Raw genomic sequence first — 16,576 nt, 5'->3', positions numbered from 1 at the left:
ATTGCGCCTCCTCCTCTCAGTCATTCACCCCGAACACCCTTCCTACAAAAGATCTGCATCCTTTTTATTTTTAGTCTCATGTCCCCCTCCTCCTCAACCGCTCTGCCCCCCACTCCCAGGAAACCAGGGGCTCCTTTGGGGCCCCCTTGACTCCTTTGCTGCATCAGAGTCTCCCTGCCTCTGCCCTTGACCCTCAGAGTGAGCCGGTTAAAATAAAAGGGAGGCCAGCCCCTGCTCTCATCTAAACTCTCCAGGGCTTCCCATCTGGCGCAGGGTGAAAGCCAAGGTCTCATGTGTGCCTGGCCCACCCCTGCATTTCCCCTGACCTCCCCTCTGCCTGTTCTCTGCGCTCCAGCCACACTGCTGCTCGGCTCTTCCTTGGCGATGCTAACCAAGCACACTGCTGCTTCCAGAACTCAGCACCTGCCTCTTTCCTCTTATGGAAACACTCTTTCCTAGATGGAGGGTGGCTTTCTTGTCTCCTTCAGGTCTTTGTTCGGACGTCACCTCGTTAAGGGAGTCCTTCCCGGAACTCTGCACCTAAAACAGCAGGCACCATGACTCCCCTCCCCTGCCCTGCTTGCTACTTACTGTCTTTCCCAGCATGAGCTACTCATGGCCATTTGCTTCTTCCATCCCTTAGCACGTCTCCTCCAGGAGAACAGGGACCGTACCCACTGCAGTGTCCCCAGAGTCTAGATGGTACCGGGCGCGTAGTAGGTGCTCAAATTTTTGTTGAATGAATGGCGTATCCATTCTACTTACAGGGGACAAAAAATGGAAGTCGGGGCAGATTGTCATAATGAGTCTTCTTTCCCCCAGCACTATCCGTGTCTCTTCCCGAGGGAGGAAGGTTTCCTGGGACGCGGAATTGTTCCCATGTGGCTACTGCTCAGAATGGGATTCCCATTGGACACCACGGCTCCCTTTTCCCTACGTGTGTGTTTTCCAAATCCCACCAAAATCATTTGTCATTGATAACAGCAAATAGCTCCCGCAGGAGAGCATGGAGTTAGAGTTCAGCGGGATGAGTTTAAAGATGATGAAAGTAATCCCTTTTGTCTGATCAAAAAGAGCATTTCGGTGACTGGAGTAAAAGCCCCTCAGATAGAATGCCCAGTCGCACCCAGAGCTCCCGCTCGCTGAGTGGCCCGGGACTTAGAGAAGGACTGAGAGGGGCCTGTTCCTGACATGGCAGACCCTCAACTTCATTGATTGGAACAGCAACCTCGCTGGGAATCATGGAGAAACTGGGGTACAGTATCTTTTCCTGGGGGGATGCTCGGTCCGGGTAGCACTGTGGTTTAGAGTTCATTCCGCATGCACCTGTTTACAGGAGGGATGGGAAACGGACAGACCGCAGGAGGCTGGGTGAACAGCTGGAAATGGCTTTTTTCTGAGTTGGGAGTCAGAGAATGGCAGTGGACCGGGGCATATCGGGAGTTCACCTGAGGCTGGGTGGCGCAGAGCTGCGGAGTGGGCAGTGGGACACGCGCACCAAATCTGGTGAGGCTGGAAGTGGGAGGTGGCCTATGATGCCCATTTGGGAAGCACAGGGGGTGTGTAATGAATGACCTGCTGCTGAGGTTCGTGGACTCCTCACTAGGTGCTACTCTTAAGTCCTAGGCCCCTGGAAGGCTATCGGGGGTCCCCAGCTCCAGAGAAAGAGCTCCATTCAACTCAAAGACCTCCTGCTGCACCCCCAACCCCTGCCCGCAGTGTGCAAAAAAGAACCATGCAAGACAGTCTAGAAACACAGTCACCCATCCTGCTTAGGGGCCCCCTGCTCTTGGGATGGAGACCAACACCTGCCGTGGCTCTCGAGGCCCCGCCTGACCGGCCCTTTCGCTCCCACCCCTTCTCGTTCTTTGCCTCTAGCACTTCCTTCAATTCATCACCTGCATTCCTGTTCCCTTTGCCTGGTGGCTCCCCCTCCCCCTCCACTGCTAGCCACCCTCCTACCTCCTCTGAAGGGGACTTCCTCAAACAGCCTTTCCCCGAGTGCCCAGCGGCCTTTTCTGTGTGTGCAGAGCAGTTTGCCTCCAGAGACTCACACTAGCCTCAGCAATAACTGATTGTGTAGTGACTGAAGGTGCACCTTCCTTGTCAGAGGGCAGCGTGTCGTCTGCCTGGTAGCTGTCGTTTCCTGGTCACCACTGGTTGGGTGAATGCAGGATAGACAGGTGATCAGCAGGGCCTGGAGCCATCAGCAAAGACCCTTCGAAAATCGGCTGACTTTGGGCCTTAAACGGGGGGAGGATTTGGAAGGCAGAGAGGATGGGTATTTCAGCAGCAGAATTCATTGCAGCAGAGGTGGAAAGAGCCCTGGCCTGAAATCAGGAGAAGCAGAGGCTCAGCTCATCTCTTGGGTGACTGGGTACAAGTTATTTTCTCTCCTGGGACCTTAATCTTCCATCTGTAAAAGGAGAGGCCAGCTTGTCAAGGACTGCAAATAATAGAACTATACCAATGCTCCCTGTCGCATCCGCGTGAGCCTGAATACAGCGTCAGAATTGCTTTCAACACCATGTTCTAGGCAGCCATTACCAATTCACAGGAGACGGGCATTGAGATAAGCCCTTCTTATCGGGCCTGGCTTGGAAGAGTACCTCTCAGAGGAAGCCAGACCATGACCCTGTATGATTCAGGGGACGAGTGACAGGAGGACTGAGCCAGAGATCTGACCATAGTGGGTGGGAAAGAAAGCAGGACTGAAGCAGAGGGCCCTGCAGCACCAAACACATCCTCACGGAGTTCACCAGGATGTCCCAGTCCAGGGGCAGCCAACTCAAATGCCTCGGGACTGGCAGTCAACGTAAACAAGAGAAGTGTGCCAGGAGGAATAATAGGGAATGGTGATGGGGCGTGGCAGAGGGAGAGAGCGAGAGTGCCAGCCTGCCTACCAGGACTCAACACCTTTCTCTCCCACTCCACTTTCTCTTTCCACTCCTCCTCCCCCTCCCGTTCCTCTCTGTATGGGTCTGGTGAAAAGAGTCTTCAGGCCGGTTTCTTCTCCCAGACAGCCAGACTGTGACCTCTGACTCCTACCACTTTATTGGAGAATCTAGATCTAGAAGGGGAACAGTGTCACCTAAGGCCACGCTGTGAGCCAGGACTGTGTTCCATGTTATTGCTTTCTATGCAGTGCGGCCATGAAGCTTGCGAAACAAGGATGAGGGAAGGACAGGCATGGACTGAAGCTTAGGTTTACAAAAGATGCCCATTTCATTCTGGGTGCATATGGCAAGGGACAGGGGTGACCTGTTCACTGTACTGTTAGTAATCACTCGGTGACTTCTTAAAAAATGTACTCACTGGTTTAAATTCCCCAGATCTTCAGAGATGTCACTTTCCACTGGGGAAATTTCCCCCTCTCATGATTAAATACACATGCACACACGCCCCTCTTCCTTTCTCACTATTAATCGCCTTCTTCTGTAATTGGTACTTAAAATGTCAAAGGAGAAAGAATTAATTAACACAAGTATCCAGTGCAGCAAAGCATGCTGCAAGGCTCTGGGACTGATTATAAAAAGCACTTCCTTAAATATTTTGAGCACTTTTGGGAATCACAAACCTCCCTTCTAATTGAAAGATCCTTAACTACACCCTGAGTCCTGGCTGGTGGCCAGGGGTGCAGAGTTGAGTGAGGCGGCGTCTGGAAACCCCTTCTTCACCACCCTAGGGAGACCTCCCTCTGGCCATGGATAGGTGGCTACCGAGGCTCAGAAGCAGCAGGGGTCCCAGGCTGAATCTGAAGGAGAGGAAGAGATCTGATGCGACTCAGCGCCTGTTGTGCATCAGGATCTTTACACACGTTATTTCACAGCAATCCTTGCAAGACAAGTGATGAGATTATCTCCACTTTACAGATGAGGACCTCGAAGCTCAGCGTGGTTGTAAGTTACCCACGCCAGGCAGCTCCTTATAGAAAGCACAAAGGATTCACACTTAGGTTTCTTTCTAAAGTTTTGCTTTTCCTCGTGATCTTGAAGTTCTACTCCCAGGTCTCTTCTGGACTGCTCCCGAACTCAGCCCCAAACTCGGTCTGCGTGAGTTTTGACAGCTAAGCCTACACCCAGGACCCGGGCATGGGAGGTGGAGCGACGGAAGCACCGTGCCCCGCCCCGACTCTGGTGCCAGCCAATGGCGATGCGGCACCCAGTCTTCCGCCCAATCACCAGAGCTCCCCGCCCCCATCTTCCCCCTGCTTCCCCCGCTCCCCTCGGCTTTCCCTTTGGCTCCACCGAGCTTGACAGAGCGGAAAGTCCCTACAGTCCTCTCTGGGCAGGCAGCCATTGGAGGAAGGTCTGTCACCGGGTGACCCAATCAGAGAGTGCGCAAGAACGCAACTCTGGCTGTGATTGGCTACCGCGGCGGTTGCCCCTCCGCCCCCGCTCTCTCCCTCCCCTTCGTGCGGTTCGGAGGCGGGGCAGGTGGGGGCGGGCCCAGGTAGCAGGTTTGGCTGCGCGTGGGCTGCGAGTCGAAGGTAAATACCAGGGCGGTGGGCTTGGGGAGCTGGCGGTGGTCGGGGACGCAGGCTAACGGGGCAGGGGAAGGGAAGACGCCCCGCCGCCCGAGGTGAGTGAGAGAGCAGGCGAGCGAACCGGCGAGCGGCAAGCGACCGACTACCTCGGGCGCCCCTCCCCGGCCTCAGGGCGCCTCCAGCCACCGCTGTGGCCGTGGGGCCCTCTGTGTCTGCCCGTTAGTTGCCTCGGCCCCGAGCCGATCAAGTGCACGGGATGCTGAGCCCACTGACGTCAGCCCGGGCTTCCCCTCGCCCGGTCTTCCCCGCCCCCCTCACCCCACCCCCAGGCGTTCCCGAGCCGGCTCCCGAGTGGTGGGAGCTTGGTCGCCGCTGCCAGGACCTCTGGAGAAGACAGGATTTCGGATGGGAGCAGCGCAGGAAACCCCCTTGCCCTTCGGCCCTGTATTTACAAATGGGGAAACTGAGGCATGGGCCGGTGGCCAGCTTCTGACCACCCGGGTTGGTATCGGGAGCCCCAGGCTGTAACATCTCACCTGTTTGCGCTGGGGCGTATCGATCCATCGCTGTTGGCTTCCGCCCAGGAAGAGCAGTCAAGGTTCAGGCCTCCTTAATGGCGCGTTCTGCTTTTTCTTTCAGTTTCCCCCTCTCTTGAGTGAGGATGGTTTTGACGCAACCCGGAGTTCTTTAGTGGTAAGGTGCGCTCCGCTGAAGCAAGGTATACTTTCCTTTTTCTTCCTTTTGCTTTTCTTCGTGATTGTATTAACCATCTGCCGAGTTCAGCTGGCTCAGCTGCCCGGTTATTCACACCCTTGGCATCTTTTCTATTCCACCCCTGGCGTTTGCGTGTTTTAGAGTGGTTGTCATCTTCCAGCCACCGAGCCCGGCAGTCTGCCAGCCGCCATCACCCCTGCCCCCTCCGCTCCCGGGCTCCCTGGAAAGTTGTGCCCTTAGCCGAGGCTCTTGCCCTGCCTTGCCTTTGAATTGGGGCTAATAGGGATCTTAATACGATTTTACCCTTTGTAGCCACTGACTCCAGGAGGAAAATCCAGGCCTTGAGAGAGGGTGTTCATTCAAGTTTTGGTTTTCTGCACACCCCCTCATGTCCCAAATAGACTGAATGGCCCTAAGCATGTAGCTGCCAGTTCCCCACTGGGTGGTGGGTGGACTTGAACTAGAACAGTATTAGGAGAAAATGATCTGCTGTCTTGTGGAAGTTTACATGCTGTGAATGTTTTTAACACCCAGAACATTTTCTGATGTTCGGCTACACACGTTCCCAGTGTTCTTGTGAAGAAGCCTGCCTTTGGGTGGTGAGTTTCACGAAGCGCTGGTAAGGCCAGGGCCTGTTACATAAAACATCAAACATTCAGCAGCAATGTGGTCTGCCCTGCCTGGGTTGTGATTTTGTTTCATCAGAGGGCGCCTTTAGTACAAGATGAGAGAAAGGAGTAATTATCATCAGACTGTTAGTATTCTGTCACTCTAAGATTTTAAACTTGTCGAGGTCTTTTCAGTGGTTGTACAGAATTTATGGGCAGCAGGCAGGGTGCGAGAATCTCAGAAGCCAGTTGCAAATGAACCTCACGCAAGTTGTTTTCATAATTGAAATAGTTCTTACTTCTTTTGTATAAATGGAACGATGATGACGTGTAAAAATTGACCATGGCATCATTCTGAATTAGAAGGATTACTTTCCAGAGAATTAGGTAAAGAGCATGAAAATACTCCCAACCCTGAAGTCTTCCTCTCTCTCTCTCTCTCTCTCTTTTTGCTTTTCACCTGGAAGAAGCTTTAATCACTTAAGCAGTGAATATGGGGAAATGGAACTGTGGCTCGCACTGTTATCACTTGAATTCACCAAGTCGCTCATTCATTTCCTGAGTCCCGAATGCTGCAGATGGTCAGGCCCCGGTGTGGGGATTCAGAGTCTGGTGAGGGAGCCAGGCCCTTTATTTTTTTACCCTGATAAATCCCGCTGGTTTCAGGGACTGAAGACCTGCCTGCTTGGGGCACAAGTGAATCCATGAGGAAAACTAAAGCCGAGTGTCTCTTGTTCTCATCATCGAATCTCTGTATTTCTCTTCTTTAGCTGTTGAGGAATATAACTTGTTCTATTAACGAGAGAAGTTCTTTCTTAAAGTGGTAATTATTCCAGCTCTCCAGAAGCTTTTGGAATAAGTCCCATTGTCTTCTTTTCTTTGTATTCACACTGACCTTCCTGCCTCTTCACCATTTATCTTGGGGGCAGTATTTTAGTATTGTGATTTGTATTCTGATTTAGAGAGCCTTGTCGGGGTCCAAGGTCAAATCCAGATGTCTCAGGAGGTGCAGACTGTTCTGAAATTAGATCTGCTGTGTTTTCTTTAATGAAGTTCTTGGAATAAATATAACATGATGACTTGGGAATCGAAGCGGCTGTGCCTTCTGGGCAAGTTAGTCATTGTGAGTGTCAGGTAGCCACCAGGGGTCAACTATAGTGTTGGCGGGCACGTTGTCTTTCAGAAGGGGGCAGTCTGACCTTCACGATGTTTCTATAAAACTTCTTCATCATCTCTTTAATGCATCAAAAGGAAACTGATAAATATTTGTGTTTCCCAGGCCTCGTATGCGTTCAGTGACTTGGTTTCAACACAACTGAGTTCTCCTTTACGCCGAATTCAGACTCTGGGCGAGCTCAGATAACCACGTAGATTTTCCAATCTCTGTGACCCTGACCCATTTCTCATCTTGAATGTTGTCAAAAGAAAGGCCTTCTCCTCAGGACAGTTTTAGGGTTAACTACTCTTTTCTCTTCCGATTCCTTGGTAATCTTCATTTAGTACTTCCAGTCATTCTCAGGGTATTCAGGATCGCTCAGTTTTCCTGCCTGAAATAAGTATGATGTTATTTAGATGAATCATTAGTGATATATTAATTCGCAAAGTGAAGTGCGCTATCGGAGACAGTTGTTAAACAATGAGGCCTGAAAGGTAGGAGGAGAACACGATGCAGGCCGCCATATCTCATAGGCTGTATTTCTCAGCATCTGACACCGTGCTGAGTGCTGAAAAACGCTAACCAAACTGACAAGCCTTCTGGAGCAGTAAAGAAACTCATTGCTAACGAGATTTAAATCTTTTCCACGCAGTCTTGACTCAGTTTTTACTGCTTGGGTTTCTTAAGACTTACTCGAACCGTTCTGGATATCCCAGGAAAGAAGAATGTCAGCATTATATTCTTTCTAAAGGGACAGAAAGTCTTTTCATTAGCATGTTTCTGCGGTAATGCTGTTAGATTGAGATATTAAAGGTCATTCAGTGTTTCATCTTGTGTAACTCTAGACCAGAGCTATAAAGTTCCCCATTCAGCAAGCTCTCATTATCAGTTGCGAAGCAGATAATCCATTTTTAATGTGGTCGTTTCGAACCTATTCTTTCTTAATGTATTCTTTCTAAAAGGGGAATGACCGCATCCTTTTCATTTTTGGATAATGCTTTTGAAGTATTTTATAGCTTTAGCTTTGGCCGTTCTGATTTTCTAACAAAGTGACCCATCCTGTTGCTGAGTCCAAGCTGACGCCCCTGGTGCTAATGCAAGTTGGGGAACGGCTCCTGCCGAGTTCACTGCAAAACATGCTTCCCGGTAACTGTTGTTAGATGGCCTCAGCCTTTTTTATAACCCGAAGCAGTTATACCCGGTTTTACTGGGGACTGTCTCTTAAAGTGATTTCAGAAAACACTTTTGTAATCAAATTTATTTCAAGCGTAGTGTCCTAATGCAGTCACATAGTAATTTAATTTTGTCTTGGTAACAGTTCATTGGCACCAATGGTTTTATTTGAGATGGCCATGAATTGTTAGGCCAGAGAACAACAGAGTAGGTATTGTTGGCATGTGATAATTATTGCAACTCAAAGAAGTTTTTCATTTTACTATTTGAAGGTATGACTTTCAGAAATTAAAAAATAATTTCTCTTTAAAACTAAATCGCTATATTTAAAAACAACTTGTTTGGCCCCATATATTTTAATACATTTTAAAAAGAACAAAACAACCACTCACTTTTTTTTAGAAATTGCTTTTTGACCACCTCAGCCTCCTGGGAGCGACCGAATTCCTGCGCTATCTCATCCAGGGATCCCTCCCAGGAGGGGCCCCTTGCAGATTCCTGTGCGTATGGTCAGGCGCACTCCAGTGCGGGGAGCTGATATGCTGGAGGCCCGAAACTCCCGTGCAGGGTGGTTTTGCTTGTCTGTTTAAGCACCAGACACCTTTCATCACCTGGCTTCTCAGAAGTGACTAGAGGCAGCCAGTTGGAAAGCAGCCAGTGGTAAAGGAGGCCCGATGCCTTGTGCAGGAAGCCACAGGAAGTGGCCGATGATGGCGAGGGACAAAGAGGCTGCCTCTCACAGGCGGCGGGCCCGGGAGCCCTGGGCACCAGCGGGAGCCTTGCAGCAGAGGGACGGGCATCTCTGCCTCTTGAGAGCCACAGGGAATCATTTTTGTTCATCAGGATAATTCGATGGTCAGGAAAAATAGTGTGATTTCCTTGATGAAACATTTAAGAATTGTAGACAGAAGTAACAAGCAGTTCATGCTGGTACTTTAAAGGAGGAGAGGCAGATTTGGGGCTCGGTGGCTGTTTGGGTCACCCTCTCAGCGGTTTGGTTTGCGTGTGCCCAGATCCGGGTGGCCACAGGTGTCTTATGTAAGTGGCACATATACGCGGGCTCTATTCCTGCTGAAGTAGACAGTGCCCTCTAGTGGACTGAAGACAAACACCGTGGAAAAAAAGGGAAAGAAAAAGGAGAGAAGCGCTGGATGCCGGCTCTGCTCTGTCTCCTTCCTGCTGCCCAGACCGCGCTGGTTTGAGGTTGATGCTGGTCTGAGGTTGCTCTGGACGGGGGCAGACTCCGCCCTGCCTGGGTGGTCTGCGTGTCACATGCTGGCCTGCGCACGGACGGGTTTGTGAACACTCCTCGCCTTAGAAATCCTCATCATCTTACAACACATTCTAAAAGAAATGTCCTGGGTATAGATGGGCCAGATCATTTCATCATTAAGTGATGAAACAAAACATTCGGCTCTTTAGTTTTTGGAGTGTTTACTTTTTCATCCCAAGGACAAAGCCAGTCAGTAGGACGGTGTTCTATCAGCTGCTGCCGTTACCTGGAATGATGGAAGTGAATGCCCCTCGGAGAAGGGCGGGGTGAAAACCGTGTTCGGAAACCAAATAGCCACATTCGTGTGGGTACAGAGGGTAGCTAGGAACTGTTATTTTCAATGAGATAACTAACATAATGAACTAAAGTCTTAATTCAAATAAATGAAATTGTACAGTTTGTGATTGTCAAAGTAGGGTCAAGGAGGCCATTTTAACTGTGAAAGATGGGAGTATGCTAAAAAAACTCTCAATGACAATTTGAAACTGAAAGTAATTGTTTGTATATTCCTTGCCAGTATATAGAGTTGAAATTGTGGTCTAAAAAATTTTATATTTGATACTATATGGCTATATTTCCTTGTTAAGTTTTGATAGCTACAGAATTTATCTTTTCAGATGTCTTTAATATAATCAGATTTACCACATCTGATATTTGCGATTGTGAGAAATTAAATGACAGCTATAATTAATATGACTAACATTCACCTAAGGATGAAATGTACAAGACGATTAAGGAAATGAAATAAAAAAGGTTCCATTATGAAAATATGGCACATAGATAAATGAATGGTGGTTCAGCATATGATTTTATGGTATTTTATTGATGAAAGGTGTTTAAGATAATAGTTACAATGGATAACTTTTTATTTAAACGAGGTGTACATACAGAATCAATAGCCTTTTTGATTTATGTGGTTTCTGTCCAAATACATCAGCTTATTCTTTTAAGTCAGGCAGGATGTATTTAAAATGTTATTTTCTAAAGTTTAAAAATATGTACATAAAGTTATCTTTTACTTAGAATTTGATTGGACAGGACTTCATTGCCTTGAAAACAACATTATCATATTGTCCCTGAAGATACTTCACAATCGATCTCCTTAATTAAATATGTAAAATGACAGCAGATACAAGTACTATGTGTCTTTCAACCATTTGAGATAGTTTTGGGAAGTGTTTTACGTGCGCGTGTGTTTCTGCTGGTCGCGTGATGAGGTTTCGCGTCTCTGCGCTGACTGTCGGCTGGTGGAGTGAGGTCTGTCTGTGCTTCTCCCCCAGGCCCTGCGTTCCCGGCGTCTCCCAGCATGGACCTCAGCTGGCCGAGAACAGGCCCCGGGACTCTCGGTGAATTTCCCTTTTGCGGTCTCACCACAAACGTCATAGTTCCCTTTTTTCTGAGTTAATATTTTGGAGTTAATGTCACCATGAGTTCAGGCTTATGGAGCCAAGACAAAGTTCCTTCACCCTACTGGGAAGAGCGGATTTTTTATTTGCTTCTCCAAGAATGCAGCGTCACAGACAAGCAAACCCAGAAGCTCCTCAAAGTGCCCAAGGGGAGCATAGGGCAGTACCTCCAAGACCGCGCCGTGGGCCACGCGCGGGGCCCGGCCAAGAGCAAGAAGAGTCAGATCGGATTAAAGATCCTAGAACAGCCGCACGCGGTTCTCTTTGTGGACGAAAAGGATGTGGTGGAAATCAGCGAGAAGTTCACAGAGTTGCTTCTGGCAATCACCAACTGCGAAGAGAGGCTGAGCCTGTTTAAAAACAGAGACAGACTCAGCAAAGGCCTGCAGATAGACGTGGGCAGCCACGTGAAGGTCCAGCTGAGGCCCGGGGAGGAGAAGTTCCGGGGGGTCGTGCGCTTCCGTGGGCCCTTGCTAGCCGAGCGGACGGTGTCGGGCATATTCTTTGGAGTAGAGTTGCTGGTATGTTGGATGACCCATTTCAGTGGGCGCTGCGTGTTGTGTGTGTTTGTGTGTGTGTGTGTGCGTGTGTGTGTTCTCCCCCTTTAAGTGCCAGCTGTGTTCCCAGAAATTTTCTGAAATTTTTACTCTTTATAGTACCGAGAATTTGCTTTTTAGCAATAAATTGAGATGATGCACTAAATACTGTGTGGAAAGCTTTAATAGCTTACCTCCAACAGTTGGAGATACAAACAGAGCATGTCATTATGGAAGAACTTGAGCATCTTAGAAATTTTAAATGTGTTCGATAGGACCTAGACTGATGGTGAACTAATTAAGCACATCACAAAACTTACTCATCTTCTGCCATTATCATCTGTAGCTTTCTCAGTTTTTCCTACTGTGATCTATCCAGTGAGGGAATTTGAATAGAAGATTTTTTTCTTACTAAGTTGCAGCAATTTAAACTTGCTGATAGTTGTTAATACATGTGAAAGTCATCTTGGAATTCATTTCTATTGAAAAAGAGAACCAAGAACTCATGATACGTTTTCAAGATTAATATTAATTCCCGAGAACTTAAATGTCAGTTACATTTTGACATTCTCCCAAAGAGAATTTCAGTCCTGGTTTGCTTCTTGATTTAACTTTCTGAAGCCATGACGGTAAACCAGTCGGAGATTTGAATCCCAGCTGTGCTGTAAGACAGCGGTGCCACAGCAGGGCCCCCGCCGCGGGGCTGGCGCCATGCATCGATTCCGGAGTCAGTGTGGTGGCTGGCACATAGCACATGCTCAGTAAATGGGGCACGTGTCACTGTTACTGTGGAGTCTAATGTCCTTTTTATGACACAGTTATTGCTAAAAACGACAATGTCGGATTCAGCCTGGCTCTCTCACAGTGGAATTGCGATCTGAAACTATCAAGTAATTTTCGTTCAGCATCAGATACAGCTTCTTCCTCATCTTCTCAAGACACTCTACATCCAATAATAACTCCTAAGAATTATATTGTATTTCTTATATGTGTCATTTAGTATTTTGTCAGCGATTTCCCTGAAATCCCCAGAGTGGGTATTTTTTTCTTCTGGGTTATCTTTATCTATCTATCTATCTGTCTGTCTCTCTATCTACCTGTCTTTCTTTTTTCTTTAAAAAAAAAACTAGGAAGAAGGCTGTGGCCAAGGTTTCACTGACGGGGTGTACCAAGGAAAGCAGCTCTTCCGGTGCGATGAAGATTGCGGAGTCTTTGTTGCGCTGGACAAGCTGGAGGTCCTCGGAGACGAGGACAACGGACTGGAGAGTGACTATGCAGGGCCCGGGGACGCGGCGCACGTGGAACTGCCCCCCCTGGAAATCAACTCCCGGGTTTCTCTGAAGGTCGGGGAGACAGTGGAGTCTGGAACTGTTATCTTCTGCGACGTCCTGCCGGGAAAGGAGAGCTTAGGCTATTTTGTGGGTGTGGACATGGTAAGAGGCTTTCGGGCTGCATCGTCTTGGAGAATGTAGCTTCTAGTCCCGGGACCACGTTAGGTGCCAACTCAACGCCTCGGGCCCGTATTTCAGAGGGACTGACTTGAAGTCATTAAGGAACGTGTTCTGATGTATCTTTGGTAAAGGAACAAACGTTACCATGGGGCAGGAGTCTAGAGAGAGAATTACATTTACTCTTTTTTTCAGTTTGAGTAAACTGGAATGTTTTCCATCTTTAAATTGGCGGTGTGTGATAGCTGACCAATAGAGAAAAAAACATTGACATATAGAGTTCCTTATTTTTCTTTATTTTGAAAAGGCTTGTTTTTGTAATCTGCCTTTCTTCTCTTTTTATAATTTTTTTGGTGAAATTTTATTGGCTAATCTGATTTTAATGAGTAGTGTAAAATTCACTTATGGAAAATTCCTGGCGAGAGAAAAAGAGCAAAACATTGCTCTAGAGGAAAAGATAATTAGCATATTTTCTTAGGATGTAACTCACTCAAAACGTTTTTTTCATTGTGGTGAAATTTACCGTGTGACGTAACATGCAGCATCGAACCCGTTTCCATGTGTACAGTTCAGTGGCAGTAATACGGCCCCGTCACTGTGCAGCCACAGCGTCCCCAGGACGTCCCCATCACCCCACACTGCAGCTCTGTCCCCGCTGCGCACCAAGTCCCCGTCGCTCAGCCGGTGTCCCGTTGCTCACCTCTATTCTACTTTCTGTCTCTGGGAATTTGCCGATTCTGGGTACCTCCTAGAAATGGACTCGTGGTTTTTTTTGTTGTTCCTGTCATTTTTAATGTTCCCTTACAATCATATTTGTTAATAATGGGTGCGTTCCAATCTAGTGAGTTGAGTGAGACCCGTGGCATTAAGAGAAGAAAAGACAGAACATTTTAATCACAGATTGAAAACACGGACCACAATGTGTTAGGTGTGAATGAGGAAGTGCAGCCCTGCCTGGGTGGCCCAGGTGGTTGGAGAGTCGTCTCCTGCACCGAAGGGTTGAGGGTTCGACCCCCCCAGCTGAGGTGCATTCAGAAGGAATGGATGGGTGTTTCTCTCTCACATAGGTGTTCCTCTCCCCCCCCCGCCCCCTTCATCTCTCTCTAAAATCAATGAACATACTCTCAGGGGAGAATTTTAAAAACAGGAGGACATTCGTACTGAATTATTAAACACGAGAATGAGTTAGGAAGGGATGTGAGAAATAGACTCTTGTACTCAGGATGTTTGCCGTGATTATTTTATCTGTTCAGGACTGCTTTTTGGTGGGGTGTGCACGTTCAGGCATAATTTCTCTTACCCTGTGCTCGGAAGTTCAGGACATTCTGTTGGTGCCCATCAGTTGCGCAGATATCCCTGTATCGGTCAGACAGCGTTTTCCGGGTCTTTACCACGTGAGACGTCAGAGGCAGCGGTCTACCCTCGGCAGAGCCAACGGTTGAGCACGCCTTCAACCCACTGTTCTTTACATGTTCAGCACTAATTTAGAGGAGAGATGGGGGCTGGCAGCAGGAAGATTCGGGGAGGAGGGTCCCTCGGGTTAGTGTCCCTTTGCTTCAGGTCACTGGGGCCTCAAACTCGGCAGAAGCCGGTCCGGCCTTCCCCTCCTTCGACGGCAGTGTAGGTGTTGCCTTGCCTACCGGGCCGACTGCCTTGAGGTTGGCACAGCCGGCGTCCCCCCGGCTCTGCCCATCCTCCAGGTGGCCTGTGCAGGCGTCCGTCCCAAATCCCTCTAGGGCATTCTTTCAAAGGAAAGTTCTGGCGAGCGCATCATTCTTCATCTCCTCCTAGTCAGTGGTATTTGCTGTGTGCCTGGGTGCTCAGGACAGTTGTCCCTCGGGCCCCCAGAACCGTTAAAAACTGCCCAGGTGAAACCCTTGGGAGAGCCCTTTTATTTAAAAATGCAGACTCTTCTATTGATGTATTACTCCCATCCAAGTACTAACCAGGCCCGACCCTGCTTAGCTTCCGAGATCAGACGAGATCGGGTGCGTTCAGGGTGGTATGGCCGTAGACTATTGACGTATTACTGAGGAGGGTTTGAACGTCAACTCTGTTCCTTAATTTCTAGGATAACCCCATCGGCAACTGGGATGGCCGGTTCGACGGGGTGCAGTTGTGCAGTTTTGCAAGCGTCGAAAGTACGATTCTCTTGCATATCAATGACATCATTCCAGGTGGGTTTTCTCTGTGTTTATTTATCAATCAGGTGGCGTTGGAAAGCTGTGTTTTGTTACGAGGAGGCAGGTAGAAGCTTCGAGGTGCGTTTTGGAACTTGACCTTTGTAACATTGGGAACTGTTAGTCTATTCTTTCTTACCCCAAATGAAAACGACACTCATGGGTTTTCTTTTTGAAAATGTGTGCCTGTGGGGTGGCATTTATATACTGTCACTCACTTCTTCATCCCCATGCACTCCAAGTGGCGGGGACAGAAGCCTTTTCTGATACCTGGAGGGGCAGAGAGTGTAGTCACTCCTGCCCGATGGAGTGAGGGCCTGGCCATTTCCTGTGACCTAACGAGCGGCAGAGAGGGCCCTCGCTGGCTGTCCCAGGAGGTCCCTGTCAGTTTTGAGATGACATGACTGGTCAGGCTTCATGACTCTGTAGTCAGAAACAGATCACTCAGCTTTGCATCTTAAAAAAAAAAAATCTTAAGCAATCTTTTATTTCAACTCAAGCAAGTAGTGCCTGACGGTGGCTGTCAACTAATTGGCAAATTCCTGTTGGTGGCCACAGCAACGGCACCTGCCCCGCTCCTAGTAGAATTCCGGTTACAGGCTAGGCAGTCGCTAGCATGTCACTCATTAACAGAGGCAGGCAGAGGTGGCGACTCGCCTCCGGGCTTTGGGTCAGAAGGAAGTGTCAGCCCGCTCGCAGTAGCAGCAAAAGTGCAGACCCCTGAATCAGAGACTTGTACTTTTTCTTATGCTTGACAAACTTAGAAGGTAGGTCTCAAGTTTCCCTGTTTTGCGGATGAAAAGCTGGGGCTTGGAGCAGGCCGGAGCGGGCCACGGTGGGCTAGCAGGGACTCTAGGCGCGTCAGACCAGATAGCCCGGCTGGGAAGGACCCCCTCGCCCCAGACCTGCGTGGGCATTCGGACGCGCAGACCTGCACAGAAGAGCAGGCTTCTCAGCCTCACTGTGTGCCGGCGAACCCTGTTTCCATGGAGACAGGTTTTTGTCTCTAACTGTATAAAAGCTAAATTTTACTCGCACAAGAATGACAACCGAACAGAATGGTTTGTTTGCCTCCAGTGTTTTTCCGTTACCGCTAATCTGGATGCGGAACACTTTCGAGTTCCCCACTGGTCGGTTCAGGTCCTCAGTTGCTTGTTTGGCAGCGATGAAGGGACGGGCGTGAGATGCTCTTCGAGGCCCATCCAGGCCGCACGGTCTGCTTTTCCTTTTCCTTTTGGCCCCACAAGTAAGAAATGCGCATTTTGCTGACTTAGGAAAGGCTTCCTACTTTGCATTAACTTAGTTGGAGGTCTGGCATTGGAGCGGTAGCTGTATTTCAGTTTTGCTTGGTGAAAGTGCGGCATGTTTTGCTTTCCCTGATTTCTTCGATGTCAGCTTTTACTTTCGTGTAAATCGGATCTGTGGCCATCCCTTTGCTTCTCTCGGGTAACGCTGGGTGCACTCGGGAAAGTGTGTACATCTACGTATCTTATCTCGTAATATTTAATGGACCTTTTCAACCTGATTGTGAACATAACACAGTTTAGGGTCCTATAAATCAAAATGCTTGTTAACATTACAGTAAATGCCTGTGTT

The 16,576-nt window shown here is 48.6% G+C and overlaps 1 protein-coding gene across 6 annotated transcripts in view; it reads left to right on the top strand.

Annotated features, from left to right (window-relative positions):
- The first annotated feature begins 4,426 nt into the window (after nucleotides 1–4,426).
- CYLD (CYLD lysine 63 deubiquitinase) overlaps nucleotides 4,427–16,576 on the top strand; it is a 30,765-nt gene continuing 18,615 nt past the window's right edge. For 3 of the 6 annotated variants that reach the window (XM_037141580.2, XM_037141578.2, XM_037141574.2), the window contains exons 1-5: nucleotides 4,427–4,489; nucleotides 5,126–5,204; nucleotides 10,691–11,337; nucleotides 12,483–12,785; nucleotides 14,872–14,977. In XM_037141580.2, coding sequence (XP_036997475.2) covers nucleotides 10,837–11,337; nucleotides 12,483–12,785; nucleotides 14,872–14,977 — 910 coding nt within the window. In that variant the 5' untranslated portion in view covers nucleotides 4,427–4,489; nucleotides 5,126–5,204; nucleotides 10,691–10,836. The other 3 variants (XM_037141575.2, XM_037141576.2, XM_037141577.2) reach the window with 3 other exon arrangements.

The sequence above is a fragment of the Artibeus jamaicensis genome, unplaced genomic scaffold, assembly GCF_021234435.1.
Source record: "Artibeus jamaicensis isolate MK-2021 breed Jamaican fruit bat unplaced genomic scaffold, CSHL_Jam_final contig_3152, whole genome shotgun sequence".
NCBI lineage: Eukaryota > Metazoa > Chordata > Mammalia > Chiroptera > Phyllostomidae > Artibeus > Artibeus jamaicensis.
The sequence above is the reverse complement of the archived record's forward strand: the minus strand, read 5'-3'. Positions and strand labels throughout refer to the sequence as shown.